The sequence below is a fragment of the Podarcis gaigeae genome (genome assembly GCF_964106915.1).
Source record: "Podarcis gaigeae genome assembly, chromosome: 12".
Taxonomy (NCBI): Eukaryota; Metazoa; Chordata; class Lepidosauria; order Squamata; family Lacertidae; genus Podarcis; species Podarcis gaigeae.
The window spans coordinates 51746837-51763255 of record NC_139688.1 but is presented as its reverse complement, the minus strand read 5'-3'; the positions used below and the strand labels follow the sequence as shown (position 1 = coordinate 51763255).

At 43.4% G+C, this 16419-nt stretch overlaps 2 protein-coding genes across 41 annotated transcripts in view; one reads left to right on the top strand and one right to left on the bottom strand.

Moving 5' to 3' along the window:
* ARPP21 (cAMP regulated phosphoprotein 21) overlaps positions 1-16419 on the bottom strand; it is a 250687-nt gene that overhangs the window by 2961 nt on the left and 231307 nt on the right. For all 23 annotated transcript variants that reach the window (XM_083705682.1, XM_083705671.1, XM_083705674.1 and 20 more), the window contains one exon: positions 156-307. In XM_083705682.1, coding sequence (XP_083561808.1) covers positions 156-307 — 152 coding nt within the window. The remainder of the gene's footprint in view (positions 1-155; positions 308-16419) is intronic.
* The window catches only part of LOC310828434 (uncharacterized protein), a 99394-nt gene that overhangs the window by 58343 nt on the left and 24632 nt on the right, over positions 1-16419 (top strand). The gene's annotated exons all lie outside the window — the stretch shown is intronic.

Below are 16419 nucleotides of genomic sequence, written 5' to 3'. Positions count from 1 at the left end.
GGAATTGTACGGTGGTGGTGATTTTTACTCCCAAATTTTCAGCTTCAAATAATTTTATGTAGGGACACATATCGACTTCTTATGGAATGGTAGTAGCCTTTATTTGAGCAATCCACATGCCCAAAATGAAGACATTCGATATAGATGCTTTGTACCTGATACGACGACATGGTGGGGTATTGAACCATCATGCCTTGCACCTGACTTCCCTGTTGATTATTCATTAGGTTCTGACTTTGGGGAGGCTGTTGCATTCCCATGAGACCTTGGAACCCTTGTTGTTGATTAGGTAAGACAGACTGGTAACCTGAAAGACAGAAACGACAATACATAGTTCCAGATGAGAGTTGCACTTCAGGAAAGGCGAACCTAGTTTGCAGAATAGGCTCTCATACTTCTTTCCCAGGTCCTGCAACGTCAGGGGGAAAAGAAACCTATTAAAGAGGGAGAAAATAGCCATCAGCCAAAGATAACTCAAATAGCCAGTCTTTGCTCTATTGCAGGCATGGCCAAACTTGGCCCTCCAGATGTTTTGGGAACACAACTCCCTAGCTGACAGGATCAGTGGCCAGGAATGATGGGATTTGTAGTCCCAAAACATCTGGAGGGCCCAGTTTGGCCACGCCTGCTCTATTGGGTTCCTTCCTTTCTTGTGAGAGCCAGTGTGGTGTAGTGGTTAAGAGCGGTAGTCTCATAATCTGGGGAACTGGGTTCGATTCCCCACTCCTTCACGTGCAGCTGCTGGGTGACCTTGGGCCAGTCACACTTCTCTGAAGTCTCTCAGCCCCACTCACTTCACAGAGTGCTTGTTGTGGGGGAGGAAGGGAAAGGAGAATGTTAGCTGCTTTGAGACTCCTTTGGGTGATAAAGTGATAAAGTGGGATATCAAATCCAAACTCCTGTTCTTCTTCTTGTGGAAGACTGATAATATGCCTAGGAGAAACTTACATTTTAAGTTGAAGCAGGGATTCCTTCAGGACAGGAGATGTAGTTTACTCACTTAGAAAAATGTATCTGGGTCATAATTTTAGGCTTTGGATTTCATCTTTGTGCATTAGATTGTGGTATTATTATTTGTAGTGTATTTTGTGTTTTCTTGAATATTCCTTGTTTGAGATGTGCATTTTAAAAAATGAAAATCACCAAGAGAAAGAATGAGGCAGATGAAGAAAGAAAATGATTAGGCAGAAAAACAACAGTTGAAGTGACACTTCTGTTCTAGATGCAGACTTTTCAATTGAATTGTCAATCAGGGTGAGGTTATTTTGGGGTGGGGGAGAGTGACCTTACAATATCAATCAGAGATATATTTTTTAATATGAGGCAATCCAGTACTCCCAGCCAGATATGCTGTACATACACAAGTCTTCAGAGAAAAGTTATTAGCTCTTGGTGGAGTGACATTTGCAGTGATTTTGTTTGCTTTCTATTTCCTCGCACAATGGAGAGATGCCTAGCAGATGATCGCCGAGTCGTGAGGTATATTGAACAACAAACTACTCATGAATAGAAATTGGGCCGCCATGACACTCATATACTTTCACATGGAAATAGCACACTATTTGCTTGCTGAAGAAACTCTTATTTGCCTGAAGTGAGCTTATTCTCTGAGTGCCACCACAAAGTTGATAGAATGGCACTGTGCATAATTGAAAACAAAAAGAGGCTGAGAGAGAGAGACCATCACATATTAAATGATGAGCAGTGCTTATGTGAAAAAGCTGTCCTTGGTTTTTTTTTTTTTAATAAAATTTTTATTAGGGGTTTTTACAAAATAAAGTACAAAGACAATAAACAACCTTACTTTTATCTCAACAGAGTTTCATAACTTCTTTGGACTTCCTCACATCTCCCGCTGCCATTTTCATCATCATAGATTTTTTCCATGCAATTTATCATCTAATTTGCAAATTTTAAAACCACTTATTTAAATATAGTCCTCTGCAAGTTAATTTCTCTTAATCTCACTTTACATCCCATTCCGATCCGAATTTGTGGTGGCCAATTATTTATGATCAAACATCCTACTTAACTTTCCACCAAATCACAATATTTTTGTAAATAAGTCTTAAATTTCCTCCAATCTTCTTCAACCCTCTCTTCTCCCAGGTCTCGAATTCTGCCAGTCATCTCAGCCAGTTGCATATAGTCCATCAGCTGCATCTGCCATTCTTCCAGAGTGGGTAGATCTTGAGTTTTCCACTTCTTGGCGATAAGTATCCTTGCTGCTGCTGTTGCGTACAAAAAGAATGTTCGATCCTTCTTTGGCACCATCTGGCCGACAATGCCCAGGAGGAAGGCCTCTGGTTTCTTAAGGAAGGTATACTTAAATACCTTTTTCAGCTCGTTATATATCATTTCCCAGAAGACCTTCACCCTGGGACAAGTCCACCAGAGGTGAAAGAATGTTCCTTCATTTTCCTTACATTTCCAACATTTATTGTCTGGCACATGGCATATTTTGGCAAGTTTAACTGGGGTCATGTACCACCTATATATCATTTTCATTACATTTTCCTTCAGAGCATTACATGCCGTGAAGTTCATCCCCGTGGTCCACAACCTTTCCCAATCCTCAAACATAATATTATGCCCAATATCCTGTGCCCACTTTATCATGGCCGACTTAACCATTTCATCTTGTGTATTCCATTTCAACAGCAAGTTATACATTCTTGAGAGTACTTTAGTCTTAGGTTCTAACAATTCTGTTTCCAACTTCGATTTCTCCACCTGGAATCCTAACTTTTTATCCTTTTTAAAAATTTCTTGAATCTGAGCGTAATGTAACCAGTCTCGCACTTTATCTTTCATTTTTTCCAAACTCTGCAATTTCCAATTATTGCCCTCTTTCTCTATTATTTCCCAATATTTCGGCCATTTGGCCTCCATATTGGGTCTTTTTCGGGCCTTAGCCTCCAGAGGTGATAGCCATCTTGGAGTTTTATTTTCCAATAGGTCTTTGTATTTTGTCCAGACATTAAACACTGCTTTCCTGACAATATGGTTCTTAAAGGCCTTATTGATCTTAACTTTGTCATACCATAAGTATGCATGCCAACCAAATGCATTGTTAAAACCTTCTAAATCTAACACATCAGTGTCCTCTAGAAGTAGCCAGTCTTTTAGCCAGCAGAAAGCTGCGGCTTCATAATACAACCTTAGGTCTGGCAGGGCAAAGCCCCCTCTTTCTTTCGCATCAGTTAATATCTTAAACTTAATTCTGGGCTTTTTGCCCTGCCAGACAAATTTAGAAATATCTCTCTGCCACTTCCTGAAGCACTCCGTCTTATCCACAATTTGCAATGTTTGAAACAAAAACAACATCTTAGGCAATACATTCATCTTAATAGCAGCAATTCGGCCTAGCAAAGAAAGCTTCAATTTTGACCAACTGTCCAAGTCTCTCTTAATTTCAGACCAACATTTTTCATAATTGTCCTTAAATAGACTCAGATTTTTTGCTGTTATGTTTACCCCTAGGTACTTTACTTTTTTAACCACAGTTAGTTCTGTTTCTCTCTGAAACCGTTCTGACTCTGCATCTGTCAAGTTTTTTCCCAACACCTTAGTTTTCTGTTTATTTAGTTTAAAGCCCGCTACCCGACCAAAGTCCTGAATCAATTGTAACACTCTTTTTGTGCTAGATTCTGGCTCTTGCAATGTCAGAACAAGGTCATCTGCAAAAGCTTTAAGTTTATATTGTTTCGCTCCGATCTGAATCCCTTGCACCAACCGGTCCCCTCTAATCAAGTTCAAGAGCACCTCCAGGACAGAAATAAACAGCAAGGGGGAAATCGGGCAGCCTTGTCGTGTCCCTTTTTCAATCTTAAACTCTTCTGTAACCACATTGTTGACTATCAGTTTTGCCTTTTGTTCTGAATAAATCGCGTCAATCCCATTTTCAAAACCCCGCCCCACTCCCATTTCTTTTAAATTCCCCTTCATAAATTTCCAAGAGATGTTATCGAAGGCCTTCTCCGCGTCTATAAAAATTAAAACTGCTTTAGTGTTAATATTTGTTTGCAAAAGTTCCAAAATGTCAATAATGTTCCTTGTATTAGCAAACAAATGTCTTCCTGGGAGAAAGCCTGCCTGGTCTTTATGAATTGTCTCATTTAAAACTCTTTTGAGTCTTCCTGCCAAAACGTCAGCAAATATTTTGTAATCCACATTTAAAAGGGAAATGGGACGGTAGTTCTTAAGTTGTGTCTTTTCAGTTTCTGATTTTGGTATCAATGTGATGAAAGCTTCCTTCCACGATTCAGGCGCCTTCTTTCCCTCCATAATTTCATTGCTGACCTCCATCAGTGGTTGAATCAAATAGTCACTTAATATCTTATAGTACTTGGAGGTCAAGCCATCTGGCCCTGGAGACTTGCCCAACTTCATATTCTGAATGGCATGTTCTATCTCTAATCGTGTTATTTTACTATTCAGGAGTGATCTATTTTCTTGTGATAGTTTTTTAAGTCCATTTTTCTCCAAAAATTTTGCAATCTCTTCCTCATTTTGTGGCCCTTGAGTATATAATTTCTTAAAATATTTCTGGAAACATTTTCTAATTTCCACCGGGTTCTGAATATATCTTCCTTCTATTTCCAAATTTGTTACTATGTTCAGCTTTTGTCTCTTCTTCAACTGCCAAGCCAGCAGTTTCCCACATTTATTAGCCGATTCAAATGTTTTTTGTTTCATTGATTTAATCTTCCATTCTATTTCCTGATTTATCAGTTTGGAATATTGTGCCTGGTGAAGTTTGATTTCTCTCAAGATCGGCTGTGACTTCGGGTTTACTCTTAGTTTCTTCTCTAACTCTTTAATTTTCCCCAAAATCTTATCCTTTTTCTCATTTTGTAGTCTTTTCTTTATGGCGTTCTGTTGTATCAAGAACCCTCTCATCACAGCTTTGCTTGCGTCCCAGATTGTTCTTTTTTCCACAGCAGTGTTCAAATTTATCTCAAAATAGTCCTTTATTGTTTTTTTGGCCTTCTTAATAATCTCCTGATCTCTAAACAAGTTGTCATTCATCTTCCATCTAAAGGAGCCGGTTGGTAATAATGTCATGTCCATTTTCAACGCGTTATGATCGGAGCAGGTCTTTGGGCAGATTTCCACTTTCTTCACCTTAGGAGCCAGACCTCTAGAAATCCATATTTGGTCAATTCTTGTCCAAGTCAGTTGGGCTTCAGAGAAAAATGTTCCTTCTTTCCCCAAGGGGTTCTTTGTCCTCCATATATCAATCCAGTCCATGTTGTCTGTCATTTCGAAAAAGGTCTTTGGTAGTCTGCCATCTTTAGTAACCTTTTGGCTTTGTGACCTATCCATGTTCGTTGAAACGATCCCATTCATATCTCCCATCATGATGATGTTATCATAGTCCAGATAATCCAGCATAATCTCATGCAACTTCTTGTAGAATTCTGATTTCCCTTCATTTGGTGCGTAGATTCCTAATATCAAAATTTTCTCTCCTTGGTGCTGTATTTCAATTGCCAAAATTCTTCCATGTTCATCTTTAAATAGAAATTTTGGTGAGAGGCTCTCCTTTGCATATATCACCACTCCTCTCTTCTTAACTGAATCCGAAGATATAAATTCTTGGCCTAACCTTTTATTTACCAATATTTTTCTGTGGAGCCTAGTCACATGTGTTTCTTGTAAACAAGTAATGTCTAGTTGCTCCTTTTTTAATATGTGAAAGATTTTCTTCCTTTTTTCCGGGCTGTTACAGCCATTTATATTCCAGCTTAAAAGTTGCAGAGACATCCTGGATGGATCTGTTTAGTTTCCTTGGGATGGTGTTTTGTTCTGTGAGTCTTCAGGGTTTTGAGGTACAGGTACCTGTGGTGGTTCAGGCCCTGAGGGTAGTTCAAGTCCTTTATGAAGATCCTCTCCGTAGGCAGTCAAAAACTTATCCCTATCTTCCAAAGTTCTAATTTTAATCTTCTTCCCTCTAAAGGTAAAGGATAATCCTTGGGGAAAGTCCCACCTAAAGATGATTGAGTTGCTTCTCAGCAGTTTTACTAAGTCCAAATATTCAGATCTGAGGTCCAACAGCTGTTTAGGAATGTCCTTAAAAATCTCAATTCTTATGTCCGAAATGTTCAGGGATCTTCCGTAGTGCAGGCCCAAAATCTTGTCCCTTTCCTCCTTTGATCTCAACGTAATCAAACAGTCTCTGGGCTTTTCTCTCTTTGTGAGTCTTCCAAGTCTGAAGGCTGACACAATTTTAAAGTCTTCCTCCTCTAGACCCCAGAACTTGGAGAATTCTTTGGTCAAAAACTCAGCTAGGTTACCTTCTTCCACTTCTGGTATCGATCTTATCCTTAAGTTAGTCTCCCTGTTCCGAAGTTCCAACATAGAGAGGTAGGTCTGGTGTTCCCCAACCTGCTTGCTGAGCGGCCTTACTTCTTTTTCCAACTCTCCCACTCTTTGGCTGGTCTCTTCGGCCAGTTTCTGATTTTCACCTGCAGCCTCCTTCAGTTGACCGATTGCTTGTGCATTCTGTGCAACTTGCCCAGATAGTTTGTTTAAAGTTTCTGTATTAAGGTCAATTTTCGCAGTTTGTTGGTCAACTTTCCTGTCCAAAGACTCCAATTTCTCAAGAATTCTCTCTAATACAGAACCAGATCCTCCTGAGGCCATCTCTTCTAATTGTAATTCCTCAGTTTCTCCCTCCCCTGCCTGTGACAGGGAGGTAGCTTTTTCCTCCGAGGGCAGAGTAGGCACAGATGATCTGCGTGCTTGTGAGGCTGCAGTTAAGGTTGTCAGAGTTGTTTGTCTAGTTCTTAATCCCTTTCTTTTTGCGCCACTCATTCCAAAGTTATCTAGCAGTCAAGGTCAAGCTGAGTTGTTCCCATGAGAAAGCTACGGCCCAGGTGGTAGCAGTCAAACAGAGGGCCGGGAAATAGAAAGTAAAACAATGTTTTTGTTATAAATCCTCAATCCTCTAGGGGGAGCATAAAATGTCCTAAGAAGAAGAGTCCATTCCACATACGAAATCTGAACCAATACTTAGGGATCTTCACAAAAGTAGTTTTAGCAGAGTTGGTTTTAGGTTTGCCACAATATTTCAAGTTGTGCTTACTGGAGTTCCATAATGCAAGAACGTAGCTATTCTGAACTCCCTCAGACTGTCTCAAAGTTTAAATAGAATGTATCCAAATTTGCAGTCTGACAGTTCTGCTGCTCAGGCAGTTCTGACACCTGGGCTTCTTAAATAAAATTGTAATCCACAAAGAAGAGAGTATATAAGTCCTGATAAAAGTCCAAAAATCAGTTGCTTACAGTCTTTAAAGGGATTAAAAGTAATTTCTGCGGGTGCTCAATCTGAGCTGTCAAAAGTTCTCTCTATGCCTCCACTCCTCCTGCTCTTTGCTTTAAAAGTCAATGGCTGCGGAAGACGGACTTCCTTTTCCTCGTCTCTCCGCTTTCAGCTTATTTTCAATATTTTTAATCCGAAAATTTAGTAAAGTCCTCAGTTACTCACGGGTTGTTGCGTTTTAGAATCTTGTGTTGCAGGAAGAAAGGTCGGCGCTCACCGGCAACGGCAGCGCGGCTTCGCTCCGCTGAATGCGCATAGACCCACAGCGCCGCTGCCCCCTCTGCGATCCGGAGCCCCTTACGGGGTTCCCTCAACGTTTCGGGGGTTGCTCCTGGCGCCCGCCGGGTCCCGAGACCGCAGGCTTCCGCTGCCTGCGGTTTTCCAGAATGGGTCTCCGCTTCGCCGTAGCGGACGACCCTTTTCCAGCGGAGCTTCCCTCTCCCGGTTAGGAAAGGGCAGCCATTACCGTTCGCGCCGCCTCCGGAAGTCCCCGAAAAAGCTGTCCTTGGTTCTCTGGCTACCTATTTTAGAAGATGGCAGTATCCAGATTTAAATAATCTTCCCACCTCTCATTCATGTGCATACTTCCACAGCGCTCCTGTATTTAAACAATACAATGGGGTACCTTTCTTGGAACTGAGCCATGTCCCTGCATCATATTTGGGGAAGATGTATCTATTTTACTCAGTTGTAATGTTTAATGTCATCACAATGTTTCGCTTGTGACGGTAACATGGGTGTTAGTGTTTTCTTATGTATGGAGGGTAATGTGTGATTGGATTATATGAGAGCATATGGGATGGTGTATAGAAAATCCTCATTTAAGGTGGTCTTCTGCAGTGGTGTGCAGTGATTTTTTTCATAGGGGAATAGTTAGGGACAGAGGACCCAGCTTGCAAGGGCAATGGGGGGGACGGGGGGACGGACACACACACATGAGCATCATGTGTCCCTCCTTAAGTCGGGCAGAAGCTTCTTGGGCTTTGGAGGTGACAGGCTTTAATATTCTAATTTACCAGGGACATTTAGGGGACTAGTCCACTGACCGCATGCCACTAGCCTTTAGATACATTCCAGCTTGGTACATATCCATTCTAAACACCTGTGCACATAATTTGTTTCAGTGTCACTGGCCACTTTGGGATGTAACACTAAGCCAAACTAACTATGCTGCAACTATGATGTACAATGGAAGGCGAGGGGCCCTGAATTTTGGCGCCACTGAAGTGTGAGACCCCAAGGTTCACCACTACACTGGTCTTGAGTATAGAAGAAAGATGAAGTTGGAACTAGGACAGTTCTCCACCAGTTTCAGTCTTAAGAACATTCTTTGCTTGCCACAAAGTGTATTACTGATGCCATTTAGGAGGAAGGAGTGAGACACAAGCCAATCGGAACTGCATTTGAACCACACTGGTTCTTCTGCATCAGGGGTCGGCAAAGTTTGCCTCGCCTGGGCTGGTTCACTCCAGCAGAGATATCTCCATGGGCAGGATTGTGTGTGAGCGCGTGTGCCCATGATTTCTGGAGTCCCAGAACTGGTTTAGTGCAGCGCGCAGGGACTCGCCGAGCGGCAGCTTAGTTCGGGGGCCGGTTAAACAGCCCCCGTGGGCTGCTTGTGCCCTATGGACTTTAGGTTGCCGACCCCTGTTCTGCATGCTCAACCCTGCATGCCGTTGCAGCTTCCTATTTTTAGGTAGCCTAGATATCAGTATGGTAAGGAAAGGACAGGGGCAAAATGGAAAGGCAGGATGAAACTTATTCAAAGTACTTCCACGTTTCAGGAAAAAACTAGCAGGGTATAGTGGAAGAAGCAGAAGTATGAAACAGGTTTTCCTCCATGCTTTTGCTGTTCCTCATTAGCTTTCATACTACATCTTGTGTACTCCTTGAAAGCCTCTTTACTATCCGCCGAGAACATACATACAGGGCTTTTTTTCCAACGGCAGCACACATCAGATGAACCACCCTATTACCGCAAGCTCTGGGGCCTCTTTACTGCAATTATATGATCCTCCATGTTATATCTGCTACAACGACAGGGGGTCTCTCCCCCCCTTAATCAGGGCAAACATGAGACACATTGTTAAATGGCCAGAGAAATGAGCCGTGCATGGATTTTCAATGAATGCCTCCGAGGAAAAAGGGAGCATTGGATTTCCCGTGTAAATGGACGAGGCTGTCATCTTATTGAGGTAATTCTCTGAACTTTTATGATCCGTATCACTATGCAGACAGTCAGAAAATTTAAAGCATCCCCAGAGGGAGAGTTGCTGTATGAAAGGCTCACCACTGTTTTAATTTCTTAATGAGCCTATGGTGCTTAAAAGACGAAGCACGGCAGTCGCACACCTCTGCCAGCCATGTAACCCAGGAGTGTAATTAAAATAGGTTTGCTGCTTTCATTATCTCAATCTAGATCCTTTTGCAAATAACAAGTCTATTTTGGAAGGGCCAGGCCCCCCTTCCTCTTCTAGATTTAGCTTTGGAGGCAAATGTCAGCCCAAAATCCCAGGCCTGAATTCTGCTTTCCTTTAAGATAAAGGATTTTACTGGCCTTTGCAGACTAGCAGACTTAGCTTTGACTTTAGCCCTGGGGCAGATTCTGAGGCTTTTTAATCTATTCATATAAATGTCCATGCCACAAAACAGTAAAATCCCGCTCCCTCAAGTCTAAGTGGCTTAGGAAAAGATAACCCATTGTCAAGAGCGATTTACAAATTTTAGTACCATGCTGTCACCCCCCCATGGCCTTCAGAAATACTCCACAAGTACCGAAGCATTGCAGGGCCTCTGGTTTCTTCCACTTATAAGTGCCCACCACACATGTCTCGCATAAGTCATTCTATACAAATGTGCTATATTTGTAAATGGGCTGTCAGGCTCTAAGACACGTACGGACAGTCTTGCCTAACACATCCCCAATTATATTGCTAGTTTTCCTTCCTTGGAACAAGCCATGGGGCCATGAACACCATGAACAGAGGGACTCCTTCTTAGCCCCCTTTTGCCAGAAAACTACCAAAGTATTGCTCCAGGCACATGTGATCCAGATTTTGATGTTATCATTGGGATGTTCCCAAACTGCACTGTATATACATCTGAAGTATCTGAAGAAGTGTGCATGCCCACGAAAGCTCATACCAAGAACTAACTTAGTTGGTCTTTAAGGTGCTACTGGAAGGATTTTTTTTTGTTTTGACTATGGCAGACCAACACGGCTACCTATCTGTAACTGTATATACATGTTACAGATACTATTTTAGGTCCTTCTGACAGTAGCCATATGGCAAAACCCATTTTCACTAGGATTTGTTTAATACACAAAACAAGACACACAGAGCCTTCAGTGCTCAAAACATTGTAAAGGTTGCTTCTCTAAGAGAAGGGTGGGGAACTTTAGGCCTGTGGGTCAAATGCAGCCCCCTGCTCTCTCTCACCAGTGTTGTATTTATGGTGTCTGCTGCCCCGGGCAGAAGAAATCTGCCATTGCTCCACCTTCAATAATAAAACATGTATGTGAATATAGGAAGCTGTGATCATACATCCCTCCATTTTGAGCTCTGCAGGGTTTACATCATGAGTAAAGCGTACTTCCCAGAGGACACAGCACCAAACACGTGCATTACAGCCCCATCGCGGCAGCAAGAGGGTGGGACACAAGCAAAGGTGCAGAGGATGAAAAAGCCCTTCTTAGCAGGAACAGCCTATGTGTGTGGAAGGAAGGCTTAGTGAAAAGCTTGCTTTTGCAGTGAAGATGGATGAGTGCGAGGAGAGCAGCAGAGGTGCACAAGAGAATGTGGAAAGAAGTAGCGGTGATACCTGTTCCGAACACAACTCCCCTCCCTTCTATCCCCGGCTTTGCCAGCGTGCTTTCTCATTCTCTGCCTCAGAGAGGTTCTGCTGAACATGGCCCAGCTCCTCTTTCAGAGTGGGGGCAGGAACTGTCCTTGGCTGGTGCAGCAAGTTTATTTCCACCTCCCCACCAACAACCCATGAGACCATTCTGGCAGCAGCTGGCTCTAGGGCCTTGTCCAACCTTTTGGGGGGAGACACTGACTCCTCAAATTACCTGCCCAGGGCAACTGCCCAGTTTGCACTCCTCTAATTACGTCTTTAGGGACGTGGGTGGCGCTGTGGGTTAAACCACAGAGCCTAGGACTTGTCGATCAGAAGGTCGGCGGTTCGAATCCCCGCGACGGAGTGAGCTCCCGTTGCTCGGTCCCTGCTCCTGCCAACCTAGCAGTTCCAAAGCACGTCAAAGTGCAAGTAGATAAATAGGTACCGCTCCAGCGGGAAGGTAAACAGCATTTCCGTGCGCTTCTCTGCTTTGCCAGAAGCAGCTTAGTCCTGCTGGCCACATGACCCGGAAGCACTATGCCAGCTCCCTCGGCCAATAAAGCGAGATGAGCACCACAACCCCAGAGTCGGTCACGACTGGACCTAATGGTCAGCGGTCCCTTTACCTTTTTAATTACGTCTTTGTTTCTAGGCCTCATGCCCTCCACAGGCCACAGGTACACATTCCAGAGTGCTTTGCACTCTGAGTGTTTTTGCCTGCTGGAATGTGTACTTGAACTGACGGTGTTTCTTGTTTGCCTGGGTGGGATGATGGAGAAACTAGCATTTACATCCATTGTCCTGCCCACTCTTGCCTCTGGTCTCATCCACCATTAAGACCCTGTTGCCCAGAAGGGAATGTGGTCCTGCAACAAATAAAGGCCCCCCAGCACTGCTCTAAGACATCTCTAAGCATAACCTACCTATGCACAGTTGAATAAGCACATTTAACCATCTAATCGTCTGAATTATCCACGTACAGTGCAATCCTATACATATCCACTTCAATGTGGATTCTTTCTCGCCTGCCTTCAGTGTAATGTCTTATTTTATTGCAAGATAGAGGACAGGGACTTTCTTTGGTGATTTGTAAGCTGCTCTGGGAGACTTTCCTTTTTGGCGGATGAAGAGAAGGATTAAAATAAACTTTCTTCAATTATTGATTAATTGTGCCTACTCCCAAGGAAGTAGTGCAGGATTGCAGCCTTAATGTGTTTAGTCACAGCGCAAAGGGCAGTGTGTGTTAGTGGATGCCATCTTTGAGATTCCTGCTTGGCTAAAGATTTATTATTTGGCTTGGGGATACTCACTACTTTTCAGTTTCCGTCATTCAATAGTAAAGCAAGAATAATGAGCCACTTAATAGTGTCATGACTGCGCGATTAAACAAGGCTTGTGAAACACCTAGCACAGATTTTAAAAACTAGTACATTAACATTATATACATATACCATCAGAGTAAATTTACAGTAGAGAGTGGCAACAGCACTGAGAGATCTTGAATTCATTTTTCACACCCTCAAATGCCAAAGAACTTCAGTCCTGATAGTCCCAAAGAGATAATATGTACAATATGACATTAACAACAATACACACTATGCTAGAAGAGATGTTTTAGAATTAGTATGATTTCTAAAATTGAAAAAGGTCTTTGGCATTTCCCAAGATTATGATTCAGGAACCTCCAGGTATGTACTTACCGTCATCACCATATCCAAATATTCATATTTTTGAAAAGGAGGTTTGAAGAAATATTGCACCTGGCAGTTTGTTAAATTGTACGTTAAAAGCAACATTGGCATTGGAAGCACTGAAAAATAATTCCAATACAGTGGTGCCCCGCAAGACGAACGCCTCGCAAGACGAAAAACCCGCAAGACGAAAGGGTTTTCCGTTTGCGAGTTGCTTCGCAAGACGAATTTCCCTATGGGCTTGCTTCGCAAGAAGAAAGCCCATAGGGAAATCTCCGGGGACCTCTTTTAAATGCTAGCGGTGGGGAGCAAAGCCTTTCCCCCCCTCCGGCCTTCAGAAGAGGTCTAGGAAGGCCGGCGGGGGCTGAAAGGCTTTGCTCCCCACCGCCAGCATTTTAAAAGCAGTCCGGGATAGCAGGGAAGCGCTTCCCGCTATCCCGGATGGCTTTTGAAGGCAGGCGGCGGGGGGGGGGAGCAAAGACTTTCGCCCCCCACCGGCCTTCAGAAGAGGTCCTGGACCTCTTCTGAAGGCCGGCGGGGGTGAAAGTCTTTGCTCCCCCCTGCCTGCCTTCCCGGGAGAGTGGAGAAACGCAGCGTGTTTCTCCGCTATCCCGGACGGCTTTTGAAGGCAGCCGGGGGGAGCAAAGACTTTCGCCCCCCGCCAGCCTTCAGAAGAGGTCCCGGGGTTTTTTAAAATCCTGGCGGGCGGCAGCGAAGGCTTCGCTGCCGCCCGCCAGCATTTTAAGATCGCCCCGGACAGCGGAGAAGTCCTCCGCTGTCCCGGGGTTTTTTAAAATGCTGGGGGTGGGAAGAAAAGCCCTTGTCCCCCCCCAGCCTTCAGAAGAGGTCGGGGGACAGACTGTCCCCGGACCTGGTCTGAAGGCGGTTTCCATAGGAACGCATTGATTGATTTTCAATGCATTCCTATGGGAAACCGTGCTCCGCAAGACGAAAAACTCGCAAGAAGAAAAAACTTGCGGAACGAATTAATTTCGTCTTGCGAGGCACCACTGTATTGTGATTAAGCCAGCAGACAAAGGAGGAGCTACATATAGTTATTTTGGAATAGAGGGGATTATTTGAAGGGAGTATAAAGACAACTCAGTGATTCTTCCTGCTACATGCATATTAAGCATAATTCTACAGAAGACATAAGGATTATTATTAAACTACTGCTACTGGTAAAAGAGGCAGAAGCTTTCGGATATATAAATAAGATGCACAGTATTTAAGTAGATGGTTCCAGTTTGTTACGTATTACCAAAGATACAAAAAATACTCCCTACTACACAGACTCTTCTCAGGATCTTTTTTGGAACCTATATCTTGGTTCCATTTTGTTTGGATTTGTAAAACTCCTCTCCAGCTAGTTTCTTCTGCAAGGTTCCAGATGCACATTTACAAAGAGAAACATGTGTTTGCAGCCTTGCAGGGGAAAACCAAGACAGGCCAGGGAGATATAGAACATGGAAAGTGAACAGCATGAAAAGGACCAGGCATAACTACTTCTTTTCTATTCAAAAGTTCTTCTTTAAAAGTAAACACCTCCTGCCGTGACTGCTACATACAGTGAGGGTGGGGGAAGTATTTGATCCCTTGCTAAATTTGCCCGTTTGCCCTCTGACAAAGAAATGACCAGTCCATAATTTTAATGGTAGGTTTATTGTAGCCGTGAGAGACAGAATAACAACAGGAAAGTCCCCAAAACCCAGAGGACAAAAGTCAGATTGATGTGCATTATAATGAGTGAAATAAGTATTTGATCCCCTATCAACCAGCCAGATGTCAGTCTACCTGGTATCTTCACTGTATGTAACGAGCTGAGATTAGAAGCACCTGCTGTAAGGGAGAGGTCTTACCTGTAATCCCAGCTCGTTACAGCACCTTTACAAAAGACACCTGTCGACAGAAGCAATCAATCCAGCAGATTCCAAAGTAGCCACCATGACCAAGACCAAAGAGCTGTCCAAGGATGTCAGGGACAAGATTGCACAAGGCTGGACTGGGCTACAAGACGATTGCCAAGCAGCTTGGTGAGAAGGTGGTGCGATAATTTGCAAATGGAAGAAACACAAAATAACTGACAACCTCCCTCGGTCTTGGGGCTCCATGCAAGATCTCATCTCATGGAGTTGCAATGATCAGGAGAACAGTGTTGAAGCAGCCCAGAACTACACGGCGGGAACTTGTCAACGATCTCAGGGCAGCTGGGACCATAGTCATCATGAAAACAGTTGGTAACACAATACGCTGTGAAGGACTGAGATCTTGCAGAGCCTGCAAGGTCCCCTTGCTCAAGTCAGCACATGTACAGGCCCATCTGCAGTTTGCCAATGCACATCTGAATGGCCCAGAGAAGATCTGGGTGAAAGTGTTGTGGTCAGATGAGACCAAAACCGAGCTCTTTGGCATCAACTCATCTCACCGTGTTTTAGAGGAGGAGGAATGCTGCCTACGACCCCAAGAATACCATCCCCACCATCAAACATGGAGGGGGACATATTATGCTTTGGGGTGTTTTTCTGCTAAGGGGACAGGACACCTTCACCGCATCGAAGGGATGATGGACGGGACCATGTATCGTCAAATCTTGGGAGAGCACCTCCTTCCCTCAGCCAGGGCATTGAAAATGGATCGAGGATGGGTATTCCAGCATGACAATGACCCAAAACACACGGCCAAGGCAACAAAGGAGTAGCTCAAGAAGAAGCAGCACATTAAGGTCCTGGAGTGGCCTAGCTAGTCTCCGGACCTTAATCCCATTGAAAATCTGTGGAGGGAGCTGAAGGTTCAAGTAGTTACACATCAGCCTCAAAATTTTACTGACTTGGAGAGGATCTGCAAAAAGGAGTGGGACAAAATACCTCCTGAGAAGTGTGCAAACCTGGTGGCCACCTACAAGAAACCTCTGACCTCCGTAATTGCCAACGAGGGTTTTGCCACCAAGTACTAAGTCATCTTTTGCAAAGGGATCAAATACTTATTTTACTCATTATAATGCACATCAATCTCTGACTTTTGTCTTCTGGGTTTCTGGGTTTTTTTCTGTTGTTATTCTGTCTCTCACAGCTACAATAAACCTACCATTAAAATTATGGTCTGGTCATTTCTTCGTCAGAGGGCAAACGGGCAAATTTAGCAAGGGATCAAATACTTCCCTCCCCTCACTGTACATTTATATGCAGCATGCAATTTCCTGAGATGCTCAATCAAAATACAAAGCCCGGGAAGGTCTTTGTTTACTTCAATGGGAAAATTCCCTTTATCTTAATATATACCACACCCCTGCAGTGAAGCTTGCCATTAATGCAGGATTTGGCTAATTTTCTCTGGTGCTAATGATATCAGTATTCTCTCAAATTGCGGAAGATCAAAACACACTTAAGCTGGTGGCACTCTTCTTAGTTTCACTGAACATAGCAAGTGTGGCAAATAGTCTTAGAATTATTATGTCAAAGATTCCTCTATTTAGCTAGAGCTGCACAAGAGCAGAGCTTTGAACTAGTATCCTCTGTAGATTATTATTGTTGGTATATTATCTCCTAATGCTATTGATTTTAA